At 32.0% G+C, this 13161-nt stretch overlaps 1 protein-coding gene across 1 annotated transcript; it reads right to left on the bottom strand.

The window, feature by feature from the left end:
* Positions 1-483: 483 nt before the first annotated feature.
* LOC115974410 (cytokinin dehydrogenase 5) lies at positions 484-7522 on the bottom strand. Its single transcript, XM_031094770.1, has 5 exons — positions 6533-7522; positions 5929-6056; positions 5109-5384; positions 2938-3200; positions 484-995 (listed from the first exon to the last, which is right to left on the bottom strand). The coding sequence occupies exons 1-5, from the start codon at positions 7128-7130 to the stop codon at positions 653-655; spliced, it is 1608 nt and encodes a 535-aa protein (XP_030950630.1). The 5' UTR covers positions 7131-7522; the 3' UTR covers positions 484-652.
* Between the last annotated feature and the right edge of the window lie 5639 nt (positions 7523-13161).

A 13161-nucleotide genomic window follows, 5' to 3' on the forward strand; every position in this document is an offset into this window, starting at 1 on the left:
AGACGGGCGGTCGGGATCACGGGCACTGCAAACCAACAACATGACATGTGCACTGCGTGATCATAGACCCCACTTTTCCTATCCCCTTCTTTTAACTTGTAAATTTTCTATTACATACCAATATACCTTCCCAAATCAATTGCCATCATCAGAGAACAATTCCTCAACCACACCACTCATGAAAGAAAAACAAAACACCCCTCGTTAATTTCCTAATCACTTTTTAATTAATTAAGGAAAATGTTAACAAGAACAGTAAAATGCTCTTTAAAAATGATTTATTGTGTCAGTAAAAAAAAAAAAAAATTATTATGGGGTTTAGTTAGAAAAAAATTTGGCATGAATTAATGAAAGGGGATGAAAAACTGAAATAATAAATAAAACTCAAAAAATCAGTTAAAAATCTAACATTAAACAATTTATTATCGGTACTTTATAGTGCTCGTTAATACAATCTTTAAATAAATCATTAAAGAACAAAAATTTCATAATTTCCCATTGCTTCCAATATATAGTTGAGTTTATGTACAAAAATATATTAATTCCTAAAAGTCAATTAAAAAAAAAAAAAAAACTACTACTATGGTCTATGGTCTATATGTAGTGTGTGCTTGGGGGGTTCTTGAATCATTGATTGATTTTTATAGTTTCATCACCATGAAGCCACTTTTGTAGAAAAAGAGGGCTTGAATATGTGTTGGCCTGTGGCTAAAATGCGCCGAGGATCAAACTCCATCTTTCTCTGATAAAACTGGGCCCACTTATCTCCAAAGTGGTCCAACCACTCCTCTTGTGTAGTGTAGTGGGGCAGGTACTGTTTGAGCTTGATCCCAGCATCATCACAGAATCTGAGGATCTGACGGTTCTGATTGGTCAGGTACTCCAAGCTCTGACTCTCATCTCCTCCAACTACAGTATCCAATGCTGATCTTAAAAATGCCACCAAGTAAAACACTTGCTCATCTGGTGTCACCACCGAGCTCCTATGGTCCCACCTACACACAATCACAAACCCCATTAGCATAGCAAAAATACGATAAAATATCATAATTTTTATTATGTAATTGACTGACTGTCACTCTCGCAGACTTACAATTATTCTCTATTATTCACTGCCGGTCACGATACGGTGTGAACAATTATGTCGCAGACTTATATTATTCTCTATTATTCACTGCCGGTCACGATACGGTGTGGACAGATGTCATTTGGAGAAAAAAAAAAATGCATTCAATTTTTTTTTTGTAGCTTTCTCATGCGTGCAAAACGCATGGTAGTTGGGATTTGATGGTTCTGGGAGAATCAAGGAGGGGGGGGGGGGGGGGGGGGGTGTGTGATGGGTCGTTAGTGTTACTCTGTACTAACGGCAATTATGTTAAGAATTGGAACTCAGTTTTTTATTATTATATATTTTTACAATTTTTTTGTAACAGGACATGGGTCCCAATCCTATCAATTGGGTCCCTATGTGTAGATCTTCTGACATGAGAATCTTCACACTTGGATGATCACTACCGTCGATTTTAGTTGGGTTACAGTCAACAAAAGAGAAAAGTGTTAATCATCCTAGCTGGTATGATATACAATATTCATCCCAGTTGTGTTGTCTACGTGCATGTGGTCCATTTGTTCCCTTTGCTAAATGCTCCACATGTCATCATCTAATCATAGTTTCAAGGGTCCGTCTCATGATTTTTCCCTTTTTTTTCTTCTCTTTTCTTAACTTTTTAGTTGTCAATTACATTGTTTTATCTAGGAGCAAAGGTCATGAACAGAGCACACTACTATGAATTTAAACAATAAGCGAAAGAACCCACTCAATATTTAAATACAAAACTTACATATATATAGATTCCTCAATTAAATTCAACCATATGATTATATTGATTAATTGCATGTATATTAAAAAAGAAGAAGTAATTTTACTCTAATCATAACTTATCAAACTATGAATAAAATTGTAAAAAGAGTTGCTCTATTTAAAACTTAACCCCTATCAGAGCATATTCTAAACGAAACATATGTGAATTTCTTCATAAAAATTCTGACCCATGCATGAAGTGTTTTGATATGTAACTTCATAAAACTATAACTGTGAATTTCTTCCTCCATGTGACTGTGATTTAGGCAATGATGTGTTTGCTTAATAGTGAGTGAATACTTCAAGTCTACAACCTTTTCAACAAACTGTGTTTTCTTTTTTCAATTTGCTTAATAACGGCTCTACTAGCTGCCGACTCAAATACCAAGAAACTAGTTCCTTTACTTACAGTGTCCTCAATTAATTACGGATTTCAGACTATTCTAAAGTTCTCAAAAGAAATTTGTAACATATACTGAGACTCCCCACTCGGTCTTTTTTCTATTATCAAACATTATATTACATGGTTTTCAAGAAGGAATATTATTGGAGGCTCACAGCTTGTATAAAGAGACAAAATTCACACACACACATACATATATATATATATATATATATATTTGGCTCTAGCTATAATGCTTCCTCTATTATTGGAGGTTAATTTTACAGCTTGCATACGAGAAGAGTCGGTGTTAGTACCTAGTAGGTCACTTATAGCTACCTATCTTAATATCATATACTTGGCCCTTCCGCTAACAAATGGTCCACATATTATTTATGAGCCAAGAAAATCATTCGTACAAAATATCCATATTTAATTAAGACAGACATACAAACAAGTATATATTTTTATATATTTTCATGCAATTATATATTATATAATATACGTATAAAAAAGAAGGAAAAAAAAAATGTATGTTTGCATGTACGGACAATGATTAATGTGACCCATCTCCACAATTATGTGTAAAAAAAAATATATATATATATATATTTATATATACTTGTATGTTGCACTTGCATGCATGCAGTTCTTGAAAGGAAAAAGACACAAACTGTGATCTTTAGAGACTTACTTGTCTTTGTTCATAGGGTAGATGAGAATGGGGCCACTAGTTTTATTTCCCAAAATGCCCTTGAAAACACCCTTATCGAAGTCAGAAATCCTTGACTTTGGCACAAAAAGGTTGAGCCATGGGTGTGGTACGTCCCACAAACCCTTGGACCTGAGCTTGAGCTCGTTTTTGTGGACCCGGTCCAAGAAATCCACGTAAGGCAGGTCAGTTGTGAAGACTGATGTCGGTATAAAATCTAATTTTTCCAACAGAGCCTCTATTTCCTGCAACAAAACATAAAATATTTACTAAATTAAAAAAAAAATCATTTGTTATTATAGATCATTTAAAAAAAATACAATTAAAGATTCAAAGTACACACATATTAAAAAAAAATAAAGACAAAAAAAGCTTCTACAAAAGAATTGGTCTTGTCAGGATAAGTTCGATTCTACTCAGTTTTTTTTTTGCTAGAACATTTTAAAAAAAAATTAAATATATGACTTTAGGATTGGTTATTAGAAGAGAATAATTGGGTAAGTGGGCGGCCTAGATTTGGCAATTTTAAAAGTCAAAAAATATAATAAAAGTTGGGGCTTCAATCTTAGGATCAGAATCATCGGATGGCATGATAGATTACAGAAGATCTTCCATGTTTTCTTGTGCATGTTTTATTACATTCTAAACTAGCTTCTATGACTATATTTTATTAACAATGACAAAAAAGCTTTAATAAAATAATCAAAGTATTGATAATGGGACAACCCTAAAGGTGTTCTTCTAATAAATAAGTAGCTGAAATTGATATGTATATTGATATACAATAATACAAGGAGGATACTGATAATGGTAGAAGGTTCTAACTTCTGTGAATAAATTTTTTAAAAATTAGTGAGAAGATTTTATGGTGCGTCTTTGAAAGCTACTTCAATTAGGAAGACTAATAAATTGGCTTTTTTTAACAGCTATTGTTAAATCATTTCACCAATAGTTTGAAAAATCAAAAACTATGTAGCCAACTAGCCCGGCTTGAACAGTTTTTTTTTTTTTTTCTACTACATCCTACCAACTTTTTAATGGAAATTTATTAGATCTTAGATAAAGTCTGTATTGTTTAGTTAATCGAGGAATAACTTCAAAGTATGCATATGACTGATTTACATTAATTGGACAAATAAGGCCCACCCAAAAGTCCTTAGTTTCTTTCCGAATAATTGGAGAACCAGTTGTTCACACAAACATACAGCTTGAAAATGTCATTTTTAGAAGAGTCAGAGTTTTTGATAGAATACCAGCCGCCTAATTAAATTTCCCCACCAGCCACAGACCCACCTACTTTGAATGAGGCATATCAGTATTATCTCATTCTATAAATTTTTGTATGATACTGCTTCTTCTTTTTTAACCTTTTTTTTTTTACTGCCAATAATTTTTTTTTACTGTTATTATTATTAACGACCTATTATGGACAAAAAATTTCTTCAAACAGAATTGGAGAAAATTATAAGACAATTCATAATCTCATCTATGTGTAATAAATCATTTAAACAAATTATATTAATGTTAATAGGTCATGTGAAAAAAAAAAAAAAAAAAACACAATTTTTCGAGCTATCACTTATAGAGTGGGTGAGTTGGAGGAAATTTACTCCAAATTAGTTTGGAAGAGGGGTAGAAACAATTATTGCCTTTAGATAAAGTTTTCCTTCAAATCAAGTTGGAGAAATAGAAATCTACTCCAACCCATTATGTACTATCCACATGTACCAAGTCACATAAGTCATTAAATCATTTAAACAAGTGTTGTGACTATTCAATATATTATGTGACTAAAACTACATGATGGCCTTAAAAACCATCACTTAGTGAGTTTGAGGAAAATTATGTCTACTATTATTATGTAGTATTTTACTTTTTTATCATAATTATATATGTAGTATTATATTGTTGGCTAAAGTTTTTTTTTTCTTTCTTAAAGTTTATCAAAAGTTTGTTTTTTTGTCCATAATTATAATAAAAAGCATTTTTCAATAGTTTAAGGACAAAAATAAGGAAGACAAAAAAATCACTTTCAATAGTTTAGGGGTAAAAAAAAAAATTATTATAATTGTCATTTTTGTTACTATCTTTATATACAAAAACAAATTGTTATTATTAATAGTAGTAGTTGTTCAAAGGTTAATCATTTATACCTGATCAATACTATTGGCGCTCGATTCATCATAATTCTTGGTGACCTCCAAGCAATATAAAACACCTCCATTAGAATTAAAAGAGGTAATTTTAACAGGGTTTCGCGGAGAGAAGAAAGAGGACCTCCAATTATTAATAAGCCCATCATCCACAATTACAAAACCCTCAATATAGTCGAATTTCTGGCTATTAGGGTGTCCATGCAGAGAGATGAGGAATTCTTGGTCCTTGGTAAAAGCAGTAAAATTTGAATACAGTGCTCGGATCCACCTCACCTATACACATCAATTTGAAACAGTATTAAAATCAAAAGCACCTAAAAAGAGAGAAAAGAGACCACGTTATAGAGAAGCAAAAAAAAAAAAAAGAAGAAGATAAAAAGACATGTCAACAACATTGCCAGCTTTAGAACAGCCGCTTGAATGTGTTTAAAAAGCTAATATGGACCCAACACTCTAAAAACTCTTTAGGTAATGATGCTTTGCTTTTTAGGTTTTGACATGAAACTAAATACTAGGAAAATTGTTGCAAAGGCCAATGCCCCACCTTATAGCCAACTAAAACTTACTTAAAATAGAAAATATTATTAGGTAATCTCCAATAGAGTCACATGGTAGTCTCTCCTTTCGAGTGAAAGATTGATTCCACTGTAAATTTAATTAACAAGGGTCATTAATATGTGAGAAAAAGGAGTATTGTCTTTAACCAAAAAAGAAAAAGAAAAAAGAGAACTATGTGGCATAATTATTCCTTCAAACAAGTAAAACTTTTGTTGGCATGTGTGTTTGTGTGCATTGAGAGTGAGAGAGAGAGACATACTCTTTGAGGGGCAGGTTCAAGTGGAATTCTAGCCCTAGTGATGATTCCAAATTGGCCAAGACCACCAAGAACAGCATGGAACAGCTCTGAGTTTTGTTCTTCTGAACAGGTCATTAGCTCACCTTTGCCTATAATTAGCCAAAAGAATACGTTAGAGAATTCATAGATGTATCCATATTCCACAATTAATGAGATTCAGACAAACTCGGTGACAACAACAACAATAATGCAACAATAAAACAAAACTGAAGAGCCCTAGACAAATATTACAATAAAAAATAAAAATAAAAATTCAGTTTCCATTAAATTGGAAGCTTTTGAGAATAATGATAAGCAAAAAATTCAAACTTTTTTATAAAAATATTATGGAATAGGAAATAAATTATGATGCTCATTTACTAGCTAGCTAGGGTAGATTTCAAGAGAAAAACTAGATATATGACAAGCTCACCACCAACAAAAAAAGATTTAGAAACTTGAGCAATTAACAAATTGAGACAAAACCCACATAAAGATTTTATTTTATTTTCCCAATAAAGAAAAAAGAAAGAAAGAAAAACTTGTACACAAGCTAGACATGCAAGAAAGTAAGAAATGAACGAACCTGTAACAACGTCAAGTTCATAGACATTGCTAATCTGAGGACCATGATTGAAAGCTTGGCCACTAATTCCAGCATTTGAAAGGGTTCCACCCACTGACAAATACAAGTAATCTGTCCATGACTTTGGTGCAAGCCCATATGCTAGCGTAGCTCTCAGCACATCAATCCAAAGCTCTCCACCCCACACATCCACATACCGTTGTTCTTGTTCTTCTTGTTCCATTGACACCAAAGGACTTAGCTGAGCTAGCTTTTTCACCGACCCACTCATCTCGATGACCACACCATGACTCGTCTGAGCCTGACCGTTTATCGAATGCCCGTGACCCTTAGCCGAGACAGTGAACCCATTAACCGAGCCATAAGCCGCACCCACGAGCCTAACCACGTCTTCAGCAGAAGCCGGGTGGAACACAGCCAGCGGCTCGGCTCGGCTCATCATACCAAAGTCAAGCGAAGCCGTCTCCATGTCTGTTGGGTCAAGGCTGAGTTGACCATCCAATCCAAGCCTTAGAAGCTCCGTGGGCCTCAGAGTCAATCCAACGGTCACTATTAATCTACATATAGCAAACGTTAATAGAAGCTTATTCGTAGCCATTTTTTTTGTGTTTAGCACTATTGCTTTTGTTTATTTAATAGTTAACAAAGAAAATGAAAGGGATATATATAGAAGAAGAACAATGAAGGTGGGGGGTGTAGGATAAGAAAAAGTTGGTAGCAATGAACGAAGTGTTTTGGGAACAAAATCTTTGTGGCAGAGAGTTATAGAAGTGTGTGTGGGTTTGGTTTTGTGGGGGCTAACGTAAGCCGGACTGTGTTTTTAAAGATTTTCTACGCAACATGCAAGGGATTCTCTGATCTCTTTTTACCACGTTATTTGTTTTGATTTGCCCACATAGTGTTAAAATGCAACGAGGAATTCAAGAAGGTAAAAATAATAATAATAATAATAAACCAAACTATGTGTATGGATATCTCTCTCTCTTTTCTTTTCTTTTCTTTTATGTCTAGGATATAAGATACAGGTTCTCAATTTATAGGACAAGGAAGGGAAAGAGTCTTTGGGGTTATGGGAGGGGTGAGATAGACACGTGGATGTTCACGTGTGAGGGATGAGGAGACACGTGCGGTGGGAACAGTTATGCTCCTGTAAATGGGTCCCTTTATTTTGTGTGTAAAATGTGGGGCCCACATTTGGATACGGAGGATCTGTGTGGGGACGTGAGCAAGGGAAGGTTCACGTGGTTTCAGACTCTGGGACGGTGTTGAGCTTAAGCAAAGTGCAAACCAATAAAGATTCTCTCTCTCTCTCTTTCTCTTTCTCTCTCTCTTTCTCTTTCTCTTTCTCTCTCTCTTTCTCTTTCTCTTTTGCCTAGTTTCAAATTCGAAATTTTCGAATAGATAGACATCAACGTACAGAAGCATATGCTTGAACTAAAATTTTAAAAAAATTTCTAAAATTGGGGGAAAAAAGTGATGCATTTATATAGGTCCATTTATATCTCGATTACTCACAATTTGTTCCATGATGAGTTATACAATAAATTATAGTCTTAACATTACTTGTATGAACTAGTACTCATATATAAAAATGATACAGTCATGATCACTAAATAATGCAATAGAGCCCGTCAATTTTGAAGTCCAAGAAATTCACAATATCTAAGCCTTAGATTACAAGGGCAGTTACAGTCTGCTAAAACAATGATAAAGAACAAGCGGGTGCTTTCAGATTAGTCAATTTATAATTTTGTAGTAGTAGTCTAGTAATTATTTAGTTTTTTTTTTTTTGTCCCTACGGGGACATCCGATAATTTTTTAGTTTTGCTACAAAATGACAAGTTGCCAATTGCCAAGTGGGTGTTCTGTTCGGCAACAACCTTTGGGATTTATTCAATTTTTTTAATATTTAACCTCGATTTTAATGTGACAATAACAAGATATATAGTGAATCTTTATCAAAGTTTTGGAATATTGTTTTTTTTTTTTTTTTTTTTTTCACTTTTTTACCTTTAGGGTAAAAGGATGTGTGCTAAATCTTAATTGTAATTGGACAAGATGTGATCCAACCTCAAAAGTAGAGAATTTTATATTTAATTAAAAGGGACGAAGTTGCCTAGATATTACAGTGCAATAACAAAGTTAATTAATCGTAAATAACAATTGTTTTCTCATTTTCATGGAGTGACTAAAGTCTTAGTTTAGACTGTTAAATAAATGTTAAAATCTACTTTATTCCATAACTTGGACATCATTAAAGTGAAAGAAAAAGAATGGACAGCGAAATGGAGCTATTTTTTCCTCAAAATTTTGTGATTTATTCACAAACCAGAGCAAGGCATATTTTTTAATAGAAAAATGCTTGTCTACTTCTTGGGTCCTATTAGCCAAGAATGAAAATGATTGTCCAATCAATTTGAGCATCTTTTAAATTTAATGCATGCTAGACGCTTGTTTAGGTTCAGTGCTTCCAGTGCATTGGACTCGGTCAGATAGTGACACGTGTCCAAAAGTGAGCACATGTCATCATCTCAACAGGTCCAGTATTACTAGACACTGAACCTAAGCCTAACCTAACAAATAATAGCCTTTGCTCCACAGTACTTATTATAACAGTTTTGACACAAAATTTGACATGTGTATTAAGTGCGTAAAGAACATGCAATCCAACAGTTGAATTTTCAAAATATGTAGTAATTTTAATGATATTAAGTAAGGTTGTAGCCTTAAACTACAACTAATTTTGTAGTTAAACTTTGTCTATAATATATTGTTGTAACTATTTTGGGAGAATTTCACTATTTTGAGACTACAAACAAGAATGTCAACTACACAAATTTTAATTTTTTTCCATAATGCTTAATGTGATCTATTATATATGATCAATATGTAATAAAAGTCCTTCTAAAAAAAAAAAACATAATAAAAGTAATATCAATATATAGTGGATCTATATAAAAATGACATTACTCTAATAGTAACTTATTACCTTGTAACTTAAGTAATTTTTAGTTATTCTTGGAGCTTAGTGAATGGTGCTCTTTTTTCTCACATTCACAATAGGATCCATTTATTAGATTTACGGTAAGGTCCACCATGAATGTAAGAAGAGGGAACATCATTTCATTATACTCTAGGAATACTTAATAATTTTCTAATAATTTCATTATACCTAATAATTTTCTTCATAATTTCGGGAGAGAGATTTTCTATCCATTTAGGGTTTTAGGCTCAAGGAATTAAAGCTCTCTTGATGTTTGTTGAAATGATTCTCTCGCTATGAAACTCTTAAGAAACTCAATGTTATTGAAAACTCATAATAATAAACTCAAAGATAACCTCGTCAAGAGAAAATCAACAACAAACATTGGGAGAGGTTTTTCTTTTTTTGATAATTTAGGCTCAAGGAATTAAGATTTTCCTAATGTTATTGAAATAGTGACCTCTTCCTGTAAAAAATGTGCAAAGCAAATTGCCTAGAAAAAATAAGAAAATAAACAATTAAGGGGGGTGAGGGTGGAACGAACTCTAGTTGTGCCAATTTTAGTATGTAGTTATATTTTTCTCATTTCACTTATTTCAAATCCAAATTGTGTCCATTTTGAAGTCTCAGATATATATTTTGTAATCAAATAAGTTTTTCAAAATAAAAATAATCCATGATAGTGTAAAAAACATGAATAAAATAACAACAATTCATCATCTTTTAACAAATTGTAAGCTTGTTATGGTTGAGCAGTTTTTGAACCAAACTCAGCACTAGCACAATTCTATTAATACAACTCAAATTTTATATGTTTTGATACTACAATTTTCCAACATATCTATAAATCCTAGCATATTGCATTTGGTACATTTGAGCACTTTTTTGGCCATTACATTTATTAATATTAATGGTCCGTTTGGATTGAGGGAGAAAGAGGGAGCGGAGATGAGTAGAATAGAGTTGGCCATAAATTAGACTAAATAGGCCTTAAATTAAAAACTAAAGTTTAAAACACACCATTGCAGGGCTTATAATATGACAAGAATTATTGAAAACTTGAGATCAATTCTCTTGGTAGTGAAACATGAATTTTGGTAGATAAAGCTTCATTCAAGAACTGTTGTGTATGGCTTGAATTGCAAGCCTTAAGCCAAGTCGATCATGTTAGTTTGATGACCGAATCCAATTTGTAATTGGAAACCTCCCTTTGCCGACGTAATATATATAAATATATATATATATATATATGTGTGTGTGTGTGTGTTTATTTTTATTCTCTCTTGTTTAATCTTGTATAAACAGTTTGTTTTTCACAACAAGAACTAACAAAAATAGAAATAGTTCTATGCTGGATTAGAGTTATTTAAAACTAACAGAAATGACTGTGTTCATATGGAGAAGGTATTTGGTATATAAATAATATCATGTCAGCAGTATCAAAATCCAATAAGTGTAAGACATGTTAGTAAATAATAACTAACTCACTAACAATTGAAAGACATGTGTTAATAGGTAGCTATTTTTACACGTGTCTCTCGTTTATTGGATTTTAATACGGATGACATGGTATCATTTAACACAAAATATTTTTTCGTTCATATGATGTTAATTATGAACAACGGTCTTCGACTTGGCAGCACCTTATTTTTACTAAATAAAATTCATTTGTTCTACTCTTAGTGTTTCAATTTATGTTTCACTAATTATAGCCTATCATGTGTTTATTATTTTTTTTTTTTAATTATAAACTTTGGTTATTTTATAAGTGAAAAAAAAAATCACATTGGGCTTTTATTCATTTTTACTAAAGCACAGCAAAATTATTCACCTCTTGCCATATAGACATGACTGATTTGGCACCTTTCAAAGGTCCTAATCAAGTTTTTGCACTCATCAACAAGAGAAAAGAGCTATTTGGTTGTGAAAAACGATTACGATTCGTCTGGAAGACCAAATTGAACCAAAGAAACATATGAGGTCACGATGGGGTTAGGCAAACGTAGAATTGGGTAACTGATCACAAGAAATTAAAGCTATTATAGGGACATAACAAAAATTTACAACAATTTCATAACATTTCTAAATTAACTTACCACCTTACACATGGGCTACAAAAAAAAATTACAAATTGTAAAGGTCTTTATGTGAGATAATAGCTAAGTTAATATAAAATAAAAGTGTTGTGAAATTGTTATGAATTTTTATTGTGTCATTTTTAATTAAAGAATGAATTTTATATAAGTTATCATTTACGGGTGTGAATAGGAAAAAGAGAGGAAGAAGATATACAGGTGTGAACAGTAGTACTAGTTTTACTCCTCAGAGATGTGACAAACTACTATTTCTCGTGTACTTTCACTGTCACAATTAGGTATGAAAGTATGAAACTGAGACATATTATCCTTGTATGTGGTTCTTTAGTCAAACCAATGCTTTCAATGTGGAAAACATATTCGATTGTTTACACATACGTACAATCTTTTTCTTTAATACTATATATGTTCCTGTCACAACGCCTAATTTCCTTTGAATTTGGGATAGCAACATGAGTCCTGGCCATCAAAAACAATGTTTCTCATGTATTTTCTAGCTTTTTATATGTAGATAATTTTAGTTATTAAAAAAAACATATATAGATGGTTTAAATTATAAGTGTATATAATGAGTATCAAGAAAATAGTATATACAAGATGTTACTAAAAAAAACATATATAGATGGTTTAAATTATAAGTGTATATAATGAGTATCAAGAAGGAAAATTATTGGTGTCTTTTGAGGAAAATTATTAAGTACTTTCGGAGTACTATAAATGCATATTCCTTCCTCTCACATGAATGGTGGGTTTCACTATAAATTTAATTAGTGAAACCTACCATTCATGTGAGAGGAGAGAGTATGCATTTATGATAATGTGAGAGGAGGAAATACGTATTATGGTATTCTGAGAGTACACAATAATTTCTCGTTCTTTGGAATAGGACAATAGAAGTTTTTATTGTAAGACAGAACCAAAATTTATTATGCAGAGATATATCTGATGACATCAAATAATTTTTCTTTTCTTTTCTTTTTTTTCCTCTTGTTTTAGATGAACATTTTAATGAAAAGATCGCACCTACCCGGTCCCCAATCTCGTGTCCCAATTTAAATATCTTACTATGAAATATAATGGTACAACCGTACAATTATTAATAAAAGAAAAAAGAAAATGTTTCTTAAAAAAAAAAATGATAATGATAATGATCTCTCTAAAATGTCTTTATTTTATCTCAAAAATTGTGGAACGAGAACGACTTTTCATCAAAATTAAAAAAAAAAATAAATAAAAAATACATAAGATAAGAAATTGAACGAGTAAGATCGCCTTCATTTTAAGTAAGTATACATGTATTTTAGGATGTCTTGGAAGTTGGAAAAAAAGAAAAAAGAAAAAGAACAATCAAATTGAGAGAGAGGGAATATATATTATTAAAGTTGTTACTTGTCAACAAAAACCAACTTTACTATTGAGTATTGGCCAAACTTAAGTTGAAGCACATTGCTTATTTTGAAAGGCGATGATTGCTTTAAAATGCATTTGTTGATATATATATACACACATTTCGCAATATGATACAATCCAATAATTATTATTTAATAATA

Source organism: Quercus lobata, chromosome 2 (genome assembly GCF_001633185.2).
Source record: "Quercus lobata isolate SW786 chromosome 2, ValleyOak3.0 Primary Assembly, whole genome shotgun sequence".
Taxonomy (NCBI): domain Eukaryota; kingdom Viridiplantae; phylum Streptophyta; class Magnoliopsida; order Fagales; family Fagaceae; genus Quercus; species Quercus lobata.

Coding starts and splice junctions, on each gene's coding strand:
- LOC115974410 (XM_031094770.1), bottom strand. CDS start 7,130: ATGGCTACGAATAAGCTTCTATTAACGTTTGCTATATGTAGATTAATA. Junction 6,057..6,532: donor TGAACTTGACGTTGTTACAG/GTTCGTTCATTT, acceptor GGCTAATTATAG/GCAAAGGTGAGCTAATGACC. Junction 3,201..5,108: donor GCGCCAATAGTATTGATCAG/GTATAAATGATT, acceptor GTTTTGTTGCAG/GAAATAGAGGCTCTGTTGGA.